Source organism: Carlito syrichta, unplaced genomic scaffold (genome assembly GCF_000164805.1).
Source record: "Carlito syrichta isolate Samal-C Ts95f unplaced genomic scaffold, Tarsius_syrichta-2.0.1 Scaffold61181, whole genome shotgun sequence".
In the NCBI taxonomy this organism is placed as follows: domain Eukaryota; kingdom Metazoa; phylum Chordata; class Mammalia; order Primates; family Tarsiidae; genus Carlito; species Carlito syrichta.
The window spans coordinates 437274-450073 of NW_007005277.1; the positions used below are offsets into that span (position 1 = coordinate 437274).

General features: G+C 44.1%; 1 protein-coding gene across 1 annotated transcript in view; it reads left to right on the forward strand.

Annotated features, from left to right (window-relative positions):
• SLCO3A1 (solute carrier organic anion transporter family member 3A1) overlaps positions 1-10606 on the forward strand; it is a 280491-nt gene extending 269885 nt beyond the window's left edge. Inside the window, exons 10-11 of the mRNA XM_008050578.2 lie at positions 995-1237; positions 9954-10606. Of these exons, the coding sequence (XP_008048769.2) occupies positions 995-1237; positions 9954-10036 (326 nt within the window). The 3' untranslated portion in view covers positions 10037-10606. The remainder of the gene's footprint in view (positions 1-994; positions 1238-9953) is intronic.
• The last annotated feature ends 2194 nt before the right edge of the window (positions 10607-12800 follow it).

Below are 12800 nucleotides of genomic sequence, written 5' to 3' on the forward strand. Positions count from 1 at the left end.
TTTCACATCGGCAAAATGTTTTCCTTTGAGGACATTTTTCATCTGGGGAAACAAACAAAAAGTCTCTTGGGGGCAAGATCAGGGGACCAGGAAGGGTGGGGCACAGGGGTCATGCCATTTTCGTTCAAAAACTGCTGAACACGCAGCACGATGTGGGCAGGTGTGCTCATAAATCACCCATCATGACATGAGCAAATGTGTTAAAAGAATCTCCGGGAAAACAAAAAAATTTCACCAAACCTGAATGCAGCTTCTCACAACCACACTAGCTGGCATATTAATGCCAATGGATTCCTATTAATAGAACACTGACCTCGCCGGGAAGCCTGTACTTCAAGGGGCCCGCTCTCCAAAAGATAATTCTGGGGGTTTTTTTTGGTCCCCCTTCATACACACAAATGGTACAGTGTGCTCATGTTCAACTTCTAGTGCCTCCTGTCCCTTCACCCAAGAGCACACACATCCCTGGAAGCCCCAGGCAAGAGAACAACATATACAGTACGATGGATTCCTCATTGCAGGTCCCTCCATGAGGTTGCACATCTTTGAACAACACTAAGAATGTTTCCCTTCAGGGAAGACTGTCTTGCCCTTCTCAGGTTCTCAGGAGAGGATGATGATGATATAATAATAACAATAGCATCTATCACTTATTTTGTGTTTGTGTATACCAAGCACAGTACGCACCATTCTAGATGTTTTCCTTGTGTTAATGTAGTCACTCTTCACAGCAATGTGGTAAGGTTATTATAACCATCCCCATTTTGCAGATGAGGAAACTAAGGCAAGAGGGCTTAAGTAACTTGTGCTGTAAGCAGAGCCGGGCTTCAAACTCATGTAGTTTGCCTCCTGAGTGTGTCTCTGAGCCACTGTGCTGTACAACCAAGGAGTATGATGTACTTGCCCCGCAGTCCTATAAGAAGAGCACCACAGAGACAGGAACATAAAACCAGCCACCAGAGCCAGAACCTTAATGTTCTTTTCCCTCTAACAGGCTTCATCCCCCCACCCCTCATCTTTGGGGCCGGCATTGACTCCACCTGCCTATTCTGGAGCACGTTCTGTGGAGAGCAAGGCGCCTGTGTCCTCTATGACAACGTGGTCTACAGATATCTGTACGTCAGTATCGCCATCGCGCTCAAGTCCTTCGCCTTCATCCTCTACACCACCACGTGGCAGTGCCTGAGGAAAAACTATAAACGCTACATCAAAAACCACGAGGGCGGGCTGAGCACCAGTGAGTTCTTTGCCTCTACTCTGACCCTAGACAATCTGGGGAGGGACCCTGTGCCCGCAAACCAGACACATAGGACAAAGTTTATCTATAACCTGGAAGATCATGAGTGGTGTGAAAACATGGAGTCCGTTTTATAGTGACTAAAGGAGGGGCTGAACTCTGTATTAGTAATCAAAGGGTCATTTTTCTTAAAAAAAAAAAAAAAGAAAAAAGAAAAAGAAAAAAGGGTTTTCAAAAACCAAAATTCAATACACAGAGGCACAGATGCACACACGCACATACACGCACACGCACACATACACGACCTTTTTTTTTTTTTTCCCTCAAAATCAGAGCCAGACAGGATTCAGAATAAGGAGAGAATGGGATCGTGTGTTTGATGTGCTACGGGGTCCTGGAGGACTCAGGGGTCCTGGAGGATGCTGGCACTGCTGGGCTGCAGAGTCTACTTTGAAGGCACCTCATGATTTTCAGGATGCCAACAGCTGCAAGCAACAGGCACTGCCAAATTCAGGGAACAGTGGTGGCCAGCTTGGAGGATGGACATTTCTGGAAAAACATACATATACAAAACAAAAAACATTAAAAAAAAAAAAGTCTACTTAAACACACACAAGTTGAGAACATTGCCAGATTAAGCACTAGTGACACACCCCGTGCTGCCGCCCTCTCCCTCCATGTGGGTGTGGGAAGCGCACAAGGCGGAGGGACAGAAGCCCCGCTCCACTCTCTAACTTTTGCAATATGGGTCACTGTGTAGACGACTCACCCAGTCTGCATGTGGTTCAAGGCCCCAGAGTTCTCTCAGCGATGCTAATGGGTGATCCGTGCTGGAGTCTGTAATTGGCGCCTCTCACCAGCTCCATTTTCACGTTCAAGACTGAGGGCCGGAAGGGGAGCCAGTGGGGGGCCAGCACATCCCCTTCCTTGGCAGCACCCCCAAGTGGCGGGCATCCACCTTCCCCCAGTCCCACAGAGTGACCTCAGGAAGCAGCGGGCCTCACCTGGCTATGACTGACCAGACTCAGAGCCGGTGAGACCCAACACAGTCCAAGTCATTTGCTTACATTTGCCAAACATTATGCCATTTTTAAAAGGAAAAATATAATGCATATGAATTTCAAACTGTTGTATGTATAATCCTCTAATACTATTTTTAACTACTTCTAAAATCTGTGTTAACCCTTCAGTCACTAACACAGTTCTATAGGCCGGATTTATTATGCTGGTTGCATTTACTTTTCTCCTTTTTTAATGCACCAAAAATATAATGGGATTCAAGGGATGCAATTAATCTGTTGTAATTTTTATCATTTTATCCTCATTTGGATATTTTGCAAAAATAAGAATATACAGTGTTACAAGAAAAAAAAATGCTTCAAGAAGAGAGTATATCTGTAACCTGCCTTTAAAAGAATCACATTTGAGACAACAGGGGATAATGTGATGAATTGCAAATTTGCCTCCTAGCTTTATTCCCTATGATTCAGTGATCACTGTCATGGGAAGCCCTTTTATATTTATGCTTGACATTCCAAGAGGCGTTCTTTGCAGCCTGTGGAGGAGACACGCTTAGATGTGGGCTCGTGTGCATGGGTGCAACACTTCTGGGGATAGGAACGAGAAAAGAATGGTTCCCTAGCACAAGCTGTTGAGCAGTCTGTGATGTCTGTGATAACAAAGAGATCCACAAGCTCCTGGAAGCTATTGCATGTCAGTGCCGTTTTCAGGGCCAGTCTTGAACTTAGAGTCCTTTATCTGTGTGTGTTTAGAAAGTGGATAAGCCTCAAACCGTTAGAGAATGAACTTGTCCTTATTTGGGGTAAGATTCACATGGGAAATCCTCTTGCAACCAGTAGACTAAGCCTTCTGTGGCCGTTTCCATAAGGGGACAGAGCCCAGGTAAAGCACACCTTTATACACATACAACAAAGAGCCTAGTTAATGTACCCTCATGCTTCTTCAGTGACCTTTGTTCATTCCACATTCATGGCCCTGGAAAATACCTCAACGTTTGATTGGATGGTTTACCTTTTGATACCAGACACATATTTGTAGTTTATCCACAAGGCAATAAAAGAATCAGGAAATAAAAGCGGGGGTAGGGTGGGGTGCTGTGCCAAATCTTTAACACACAATGTAAATGGGGAGGTTTGAGGGACAGCCCTAATCTAAAGAATGCACTGAGCAAGGACGACCAAAAGAGAAGCTGTATTGCAGCACGGAGCCACCGTGATCAGCTACCAGGGACAGGATGCTTCCAAAACAAGTCCTTTCACCTGTTTATGTTAGTCTGTCCTTGCTTATGAAAATGGGGACACTCATCAGTATGTTAGCTAGTAAAGGAGGAGATGGTTCTCCAACCAATGCATAAAATATGTATGCTCTGTTGTTCTAAGTCTTTGATAATGTTCTGTACAGGTTTTGGTTGAGTTTTGTTTTGCAAATGTATTGCTAACAGGTTGCTGCCCTCTTATAGATTGTTGCCTGGCCCTCTGAACTCAGTACCCATACACTGAGGCCCTATGACCTAATGTTTCATGGGACTATTTGCTTTGAGGGAAAAAGAAAGGTTTTTAAGCGCTTTGCATTTTGGATTTTTTTTCCCTACGATTTTAGGATAAATGAGGAAAGATGTTCAAATAACAGGAAAAGATCTCCAGGGTTGAGTTTTATCAGCAATTGGGTATTTAAAGGCCCCTATTACAAGATGGCTTTGAATTGTGTTGTGTCATCTTTTAAATTTTTAGTTTCTTATATACTACAGAACACAGAATGCAGTCTCATATTAATTTTCCTTTTGTGCTGTAAAGAACTGTTGTACATACAACACTAGATCCAGCCCCTTGGTTATCTGTTTGTTTTTTGAGTGGTATCTCAAATGAAAAGGTTTCCTGGTAAGATCTCCATTGGATTTACAGAAAACAAAAATGTAAGGGATGGAATAAACCTAGAAAGTGAATGCTAGAGTTCTTTCTCTTCTGCTGTGAACTCATCTACCATCTCAGTTGAACAAATCCAGGGATGGATGAAAAATCTCTCTCTGCTGAAACTTTTGACAGATCCTTGTAATTCCTACATGTAGATTAAGATGTTTTGGGGGCTTTGTGTGTGTGTTTTAAACCAATATTATTCTCCCATATGAAGTAGGCACATTTTGCAGATGTGTCTCTCTGGGGCATGGGGTTTGCTGTCTTCCTTCAGCTGACACTGTGTGGTCTTAGGGAAGGCCAGCTTTGAGGCTCCGAGGCACCCCGGGGATACTGCCACTCCAGAAGGCCACAGCATTCCGTGCTGGCTTTCCTCACAGCTGACAAAGGAGCAAGAGACACCACCTCTCACAGTTCCCTTGAGGGGCTTTATGGTCGTGCTTAGCAGGCAAAATAAGGAGAAACCAAGAGCTTTTAAGGAATCATTTGGCTGAGTTGCTAACATCTTCCAAGCAGGAAGGAGTGTGCCTCTTCATAAAAAAATCACTTCTTTTTTACCACCTTATAATGGAATAGCTTACTCTAGTGATGATTTTTAAAGTTTGGCTAAGTGGCATCTGTATATTTCAGTCCCTTGATTCTACCTCCATGTGTCCAGCAGGAACTTCAACTTTTCCCTAACATATATGGCAAGGTTTCCCAGCCTTTCTTGTTGGAAAGCCCACAGTCCTGAGGTAACTCACAGAAATGTTCCACACAAGGATAACCAGCCAGTCCCTGGGATGACATCCACACTATTCCTGAGGAATTTTCTGAGAAAAAAGATTCTACTGTGGTTGCTAATGGATATTCCTCCACACCTTACAGAGAAGGCCATTCGTTGAGGAACTCACAAAGTGAAAAATATATATGTGTACTAACAGAGAAACCATCTGAGGAAAAGTAGTTGTTGGCTTCCTGTGTGCCTACTAGGCTGGTTTTCTTGCTTCCTGCTGCTTCAGGTTCTGGGAAGTATTGTTTTCTACCCACCCAGCCATGCCTGCCAGACCTGTGTGGTCAGTTCTGAGCTCTGCTTAGGAATCTGGACAGCCTGCTCAGCATTGTTAAACAATAAAGGTCAATGTGTAGAAATCAATGTATCTAATTATACAGTCAAGACCACAAGGACAGGATGAGCTTCTGTTGCAGTTGGATAGAGCTACATTGTATTTTATTGTTGCTTGTATACTTAATTTTATTTAGTTTGGTTTTGATGAGGGAAGAAACCCAAGCAAGTAACTTTTCAGTCCCACAGATGGAAGATACTTGCTGTCTTATGCTGTTCTTACCTGACAATTTTGAAGGCTTGGGAAAACCAGACATCAGGCCATAAGCCAGAGGAAAGTACTAGACACATAGTAGAGGCTTTATTTTTCCACTGTGCCCATGCCACTACCCTCTCACTGGCTTCTACTCAGCCATGATCGATGTTTCCTTTTAGGGACTTGTTTCCCCTTAGGTTAGAATCCAGGTCAAATACCTAAGAGACACTGGCTATTCCAAAAGAGAAATGCCAGTAAAATTAAATTTGACCTAGAAAATCAGTTCAAGACCCAGATATAGAACTTATTCTTATTACACCTTCCTTTCTCTTTGATTACGCTGCCTTTCCCGACTCCAAACTCCTAGTTTCTGAACAGCTGCAAGGACCTAATTCCTTAGAGCAACTGGCCCTAAATGACAATTTTTGAACCCCACCCCCTTCTAGGGTAAATTGGAAGAATGTCTCACTAGTGAAATATACAAGGAAGATATTTTTGTTCAGATGCCTCTTTGGGGGCCTGTTGCCCATAGTAACACGTGGAATCCACACAGTCTACACATAGCCACCCACACCTGCCTCCCTTTCCTCGCATTTGTAAGTGGCTTCAGCAACCCAGAGTGCTTGGTCATCATGACAGGGACAACATGGGTCATAAAACCTAAAATGGGAAATTTAGAAAAGCAAAGATGGCCTGTCCCTCAGAATCTATGACTTCCATGGAGACAAAAACTCCTACTTCTCAAAGGCTATGCACATGGTAACGTGATTTTTCTATGCTGGGTTGTTTCATTTGGGGGTACATTGTAGGAGCCCGATGTATCCTAAAGATATATTTATTCATTTGTTTCTTTACTTAAAATGTTGGCAATGTACCTCATTTGTTTCTTTACTTAAAATGTTGGCAATGTACTAGGCCCTGGACTAGATACAAAGGTGAAAAAGACACAGTCCCTACCCTCCAAGAGTTCACAGTTCAGTGAGCTGGACATACTGGCACACAAAATAAGCGGAATAATAATATTAAGAACTAGGGTCTGTCTAGGAATAGGGTAAGCTGATTCATGGTGGGGTGGAGATAAGTTATCCTTCATGGCAGTGAGAATAAGGCTCTAGAAAGAGGGTGCTCTAGAAACTAAGAACTAAAGAGCAGTGAGTATCTGTCAGAGAGACAGGGTTAGGGACACAGAATGGGAGAAGAGGCCCCTGAGAGAGTACCATCAAGACAGATTCACAAACTTTTCTGTAGAAGACCAAGTAGCAAACATTTTAGGCTTTGTGGGCCATATAGTGTTTCACAACTACTCAGCTCTGTTGTAGCATGAGATCAGCTGTAGACAATGGATATGCAAATGAATGGTCTGTGTTCTAATAAAGCTTTATTTACAAAGACAGTCAGTGGCTGAATTTAGCCAAGCAAGGGCCACAGTGGCTGCTATGGAGCACAAGGCAAGGCCTCGAGCAGCACCGCATGGTTTTTATTTTTTTGTCTTTTGGATGGGGCGGGGGTCCTAGTGGGGCATGTGTCAGAGGGACCTTGAGCTAGGTGTCCATCAACTCCAACATTCTTGACCACAGGATCTCATTTATTTCCAAGAATGGGATAAGAAAGAACTCCTTTGTTGTCAGGGATTAAAATGGAAAGCAATATCATTTTTCTCTAGTGTAATGTGGGGAATTTGAAGTACACAGTCTACATTCTCTTCCAGTTCTGATACTCCATAGGTCAACTAGAGTAACCATTCTTTTTTTCTTAAGTGATGAAAATGGGCACAAGAAGGAGAAATGTAGGAACTAGAAAAAGAAGAGTGAATCCAAATACCAAATAGCATTCCCAGTCCCTCTCCTTATCCCTACCAATACAAAACATTGACACTCTAAAGCTAACAGATTTGCCAGGTGGAATAATTGGTAAACACTAATAATAGCTAATAATAATAATAGCTAACATTTATCAAGCACTTACTGTGAACCAGCTGCTGGACTGAGCTTACTAAATGTATTTGCTCATTTAATCTCAACAATAACCCTGTGAGGTAAGGGCTGTTATTAGCTTCATTTCATAGGGAGAAAAATGAGACTTGTAAAGCTTCCAGAATTGGCTTAAGGTCACAAAGCAGAACTGGGACACAAACCCAGGTCTATGAACCCAAAGTCTGTGTCCCTAATCATTATGGGTACTACCTCCCTGATGGGTAAGACATGAGAGATCTCTCCCCACCTTTAGGGACTGTTTCATCAGGAAGACCCCAGCCCAAATGAACTGTGAGTCCCCACATATTGTCACATGCTCCCTCAAATAACCATGACACCATGGCACCAGTATCCTGCGGACATCTGTTCTTCCTGTGTCATTCCTGGTCTTAACCTCTGATCCCAGTGATCCATTGAGGTGAGGTGTTCTACCAGAAATGGACAGGTAAGAGAAAGCATGAGAGTCATCTACTGTAATGTGTCCTGAAGTACACTTTCAAAACACCAAGATGCCAGGAAGGCACACCTGAGTGCCAATCAGCTCCCCTGGGGAGACCTCAGACACCTCTTGTACCTAGCACCACTGCCATCCACAGAAGCAACCCCAGCTCTGGCCCTGGGGCTTCAAACATACCAGTTAGACATGTTTCTCTCTACTCAGATTCCAGGCATTTAGGAACAGTATATCTGGACTTTTCTATTTTTGTAACAGTGACTCAGGTCAACAATCAGGAGTTGATTATCATAAATTTTGACTATGTTCCCATAATGTAGAGGTGATTATATTATTCTGCTATGAGCAAATGGAAAGACATAGTAAGTTTTCCGGAGGTTTAACGTTCTGTGGGTTGAGACTGTTGCCATTCCATTAATGTTTTCTTAAGTTCATGCCAACCTAACAGATCATGGCTCTCATAGAGATGTGCTGAGCGAGACTATTTGATTTTATAATCTAAGACCTTAGATTGAATTAAAAGTATGCATTGTAGGAGGTTTTATTATAAAAGGAACCCAACTGAACACACATTGTGCTCTCATCTCACACCTTAAGGAAGGAAAGGGCTGGGAGCTCATATTTAAGAGCATACTACCCACATGACGGGCTGGGAATGCACATGCCCAGATATTGCTCCCAGCAGCCTTCTCACACCAGCCTTATGAGGTAAGTATATATATTTTTTCCACTTCACAGGTCTGAAACCTAAAGCTAGCTAAAGATTCAACCTACCCAAGGTCATGCAGCTAGTTAGAAAAGTCACTAGGAGTCAGTGACAATCTGACTCCTGAATCAGTGCTCTTTCCACTATACCCACAGTCCCCAAGGTGAGAACATGGATCAGCCTTCTTAGGAAGCTTCTACGAAGCCAACAGAGCATCTGCCATTGGGAAACCCCTAGCAGGAATCTCTAGTTTCATAGAGAAGTGAGCCAAGAGCTGAGGTGAGAACCTCTGCAAAATTTTGCCTACGGGCACAGGAATCTAAAATGAAGAAAACTGTGTTTCACTTTAATAATTAAACCTTGGAGACTTTTCAGAACACTCCTTCTTCCTCCACATCAGCAGAAGTTCCCCAGCCATTCATCAGCCTCTACCTTATTCATTCTGCTGAGCAGGAGCCAACCCCAGCTCCCTCATTTCTGTCCCACCTTCCCCAACTCTCCATCCCTACGACTTCCAGCGGAACCCCCAAGACTGTAAGAATATGAGCCTTGCAAACATTGAGAAAGGGTCCTCCAAATTGCCCGGAACCCAGGTCTCAGCTTCAAAATCCTGAGGAAAGGAGTGACATTTTCAAACTGTCACCTTTTGTATCACCCAAAACCTAAAGAGGACAAATAAATGAACAGGGACTTCTTTGGCCCCAGTGTGCCTGTCATTGACCTGGAAAGCCGCATGCCACAGTCAATGAGACCTGCATGACTTATGAATCGTCACAGGGACTAGTTGGGTATTTCATGCCTTGTAAGTGAAGCCACAGCATCTATTTTGGAAGTTGGGCATGAGCTTAAAAACCTTGCTCCCGTGAGGAGAACATTTCACTGAGCATGTGGTGAATATCCATGGCTGAACGAAAAGGAAACTACCCCAGATGCTGGAGGAGAAAGTATGACATGGTGATGCCAGGTGGTTTTCTTTGACACTCTTCAATATGTACGGTGACACTTAGAGTCCTAGAACACAAGGTCTGTCGCTGGTGATTTATATAAGGCAAAGATAAATTAATGACTGGGATACATCTTATTCATCCCCAACACCGACTTTGGTGTTGGGATGGACATTTCTTTCAGAGATGTTTGGCCTTCAGAAAGATCTCTGGGCTTGGAAACTGGTCCCTTGGGGTTACATGGAGCAAAACCTAGCATTTTATTGCTTCGACAGCCTGCTCTTTCCATTCCCCTGGAAAGCTGTGACGCTATTATATAAACCTAACAAAAAAGCAGGAAAAGCAGAAAAGACCGATCTCTTTTTCCTCTTGGCTCTTCTTCCCTCCTCCCCCCCCCCACCCCTTTAGGCACAGAGTACCAAGACATTGAGACTGAGAAAACCTGCCCTGAGTCACATTCACCTTCAGAAGACTCCTTTGTGAGAAGCTGAGGGCCTGGCCCTCTTCCTCCTCCTGCAGAGAACAGCCCACCACCACCCACAGACCTCGCGGGCCTGACTTAGCGTGCTCTACCCTGCCCAAGAACCCAAGGGTCCCCGTATGGATTGCCAGCCAGTGTGTGATCCTCTGAGGCCCTAAGCGCAGGCCTGTGATGAGGACTAAGGAGGTGATGTATGGTCAGGAGTCCTCCAAACAGCCCTCAGAGTAGTGTTTTTCCCGGGTTGCCGAAGAGTCCTCGTGACCTGGGGCGCAAATTCCCTTCTGCCCATCCCTCCTCTCCTGTGGGGATGGCTTGCTGACACATTTAGAAACTCCCCTCTTGGAAATGCTTCTCTGACCGAGAGCTCCAACAGCTCTAACGGAGTCAGCCGAGGGGGTAACCACCACCCTGTTTCACATAATGGAGGAAAAAAAGCACATACTCAATAGTATTTTTTGAGTGTGGTATTCTGTATTTTTTGCAGCTTATATTTTCCAGATGAGCAGTTTAGAAATACGTGATGTAAAGTACATACTGTACGTTTGCTGAAAATTATATTAAAAGCACTATTTTAATTCTTCCCCTGTGTCGTGCTGTAATCTCTGCTGTCTTTCTCTTGTGCCTTCGGGTAGAGCGATCCTAAAAGACTCTTCTGGAGAGTGTTTCTGGCCGTGTGTGTACTGTAATTATGTGCTTAAAGATGTTTGGAAGAGCGTGGGTTTTAGTGCCAATGCAGACCTGCATTCAAATCCCCACCCCAGCACTTGCTAACGCTGTGAGGTGAGTCAAGTGATCTGACTTCTGTGAGCCCCTGTTTCACCACCTGTAAAATGGGAATATTCATGTTGCTTTCTACAATTGTGATAAGACTTAAGTCAGATCATGTGCGAAGGCACCAAGTGCAACATGTAGCACAGAAATGGTCGTTGTCCGTTACTAGCCCAAACTGTGGCTGGAATTAGATGCTCCAGAACACTGACACAGCTCCTTCTGATACGTTTCCTGGTCCTGTACTGTCACGGCCTGGTTTTCCTTTCTGATTCTCCCACTGCCTGTAAACCCTGAGAGAGCAGGCAGTGGGTTCATCTCAGCATATTTCCACTGCCTAGTATAGCACATGAGCAACAGTGGATGTTCAATAAGCAAATGAATGAATGATGAACAAGCAGCCTCAGAGCCATCAGCCCAAAGGGCTTTGACTTTAGTCCCCTTCCTCAGCAGCATCTGCCTCCCTTTCAGCGCTTGTCTCCCTTTCTCTAAGTCCACAGATCCACGTACAAGCCACACCCTGTGGTTGGAGTCCCAGTGGTCTTCTCATACCTTGCCAGGCCTCTTCCTGATTGGTCGGCTTCACCTCCATGCCTTTGCTCACCAGCTAGACTCCTACCTCACAGGACAGGTTGGACAGGTGGATGCCTACCACTGACATGCAGTTCAGGGTCCTCACTGCATTACTCCACTGGCCAGACAAGCTTCAAGAACAGATGCTTGCCAGAATTATATCTATGCTTTGTCTTTTGGGCAAAGGAGCTAGGATGGCACCACTCTTATGGGGCTAGCCCTGTAACTGACCCACTGTTTTTACACCCCCTTTCAGGCTGCATCTTGCCCTCCTCCATTGCAGCTGAGGTCATCCAAAACCTAAGCTTGTCAATTCAATTATTACTTGAAGACTGCACCCATTTCAGCCATAAGTTGTCTCTTTGCTCTGGGGCTAGAGATGGTCAGAAAGAGTGTGCTGGATCTTTTTCAAGGCCTGATTGCCAGGCTGTTCGTGCCTTGGGAGATTTTCTTTTTGGCGGGGTGGGGGGGGACTGGTCCTTTTATTTATGTGATTGTTTATTCTTTGCAAAGCAACATGATTTATTCTCTCTGGCATAAAAATCCCCCAAAAATGCAATTTCAACATTCTCTGTCCTGATTTAAAAAGATGCTGAAGCAGCTGAAAAAGTGGTTAGTGGTTCCTCCCAGGAGCTGGGCTTCGTCTGCACAGGAAATTCAGACGGAGGCAGAAGGAAGAAAGGAGGGAAAGGCTATTGCTTAAGGCATCAGTGCGTGCAGTCTCAAATTTTACATTTGTTTTTATCTGTGGTCCAATTTCTTTTCCCTTGCTGCCTTTTCCCTCCTAAAGGTGGTCAACTTAAAGAAAACACAATCTCCTTCCATTTTATCTTAGCCTCACAAAGACATATTTCTTATTTGGAGTCAAGCGATTCATCTTCGACAGTTAAGAGAGTCCATGAGAAATCTGTTCACACAGGTTGTTCAACTAACTCAGGGAGAATAGATGGTTTTGATTAGACTCCAAATCCTCAAATGCCATCTCTTCCCATTGTCTTATCAGCTACTCTCAGCCACAGAGCCTTGAACACAAGTGACTCATCTTGACCCAGATCTGAAACTTCAACTGTACTCCTCTCCCAGTCTTTTGGGACAGGGTTAGACATACACCCAAGCATTTGGCTCTACCAAAATAAAAGCAGACTCTGTGAGGCCACAAATGTGGAGTCAGAACCACTCGTGCGTCCACTTTACAAAGAGCTTTTTCCCTTCTTTCTAGGCTTTGTTACTTAAAGAACATTTACTATAGAACTGCTTCCATAACTCTTGAGAGAAATGTCTATAGTTAATGCACAAGGCAGGGACTGACTTGCTTTCCAGAAAGCCTTTAAAAAGTGTCTTAACCTTCCTGAGTTACAGTATTTCCAGGTATGAAATATGTGAACATGTATTTATGGGATCCTCAAAGGAGGGCATTTCAGATCTTCCAGAAC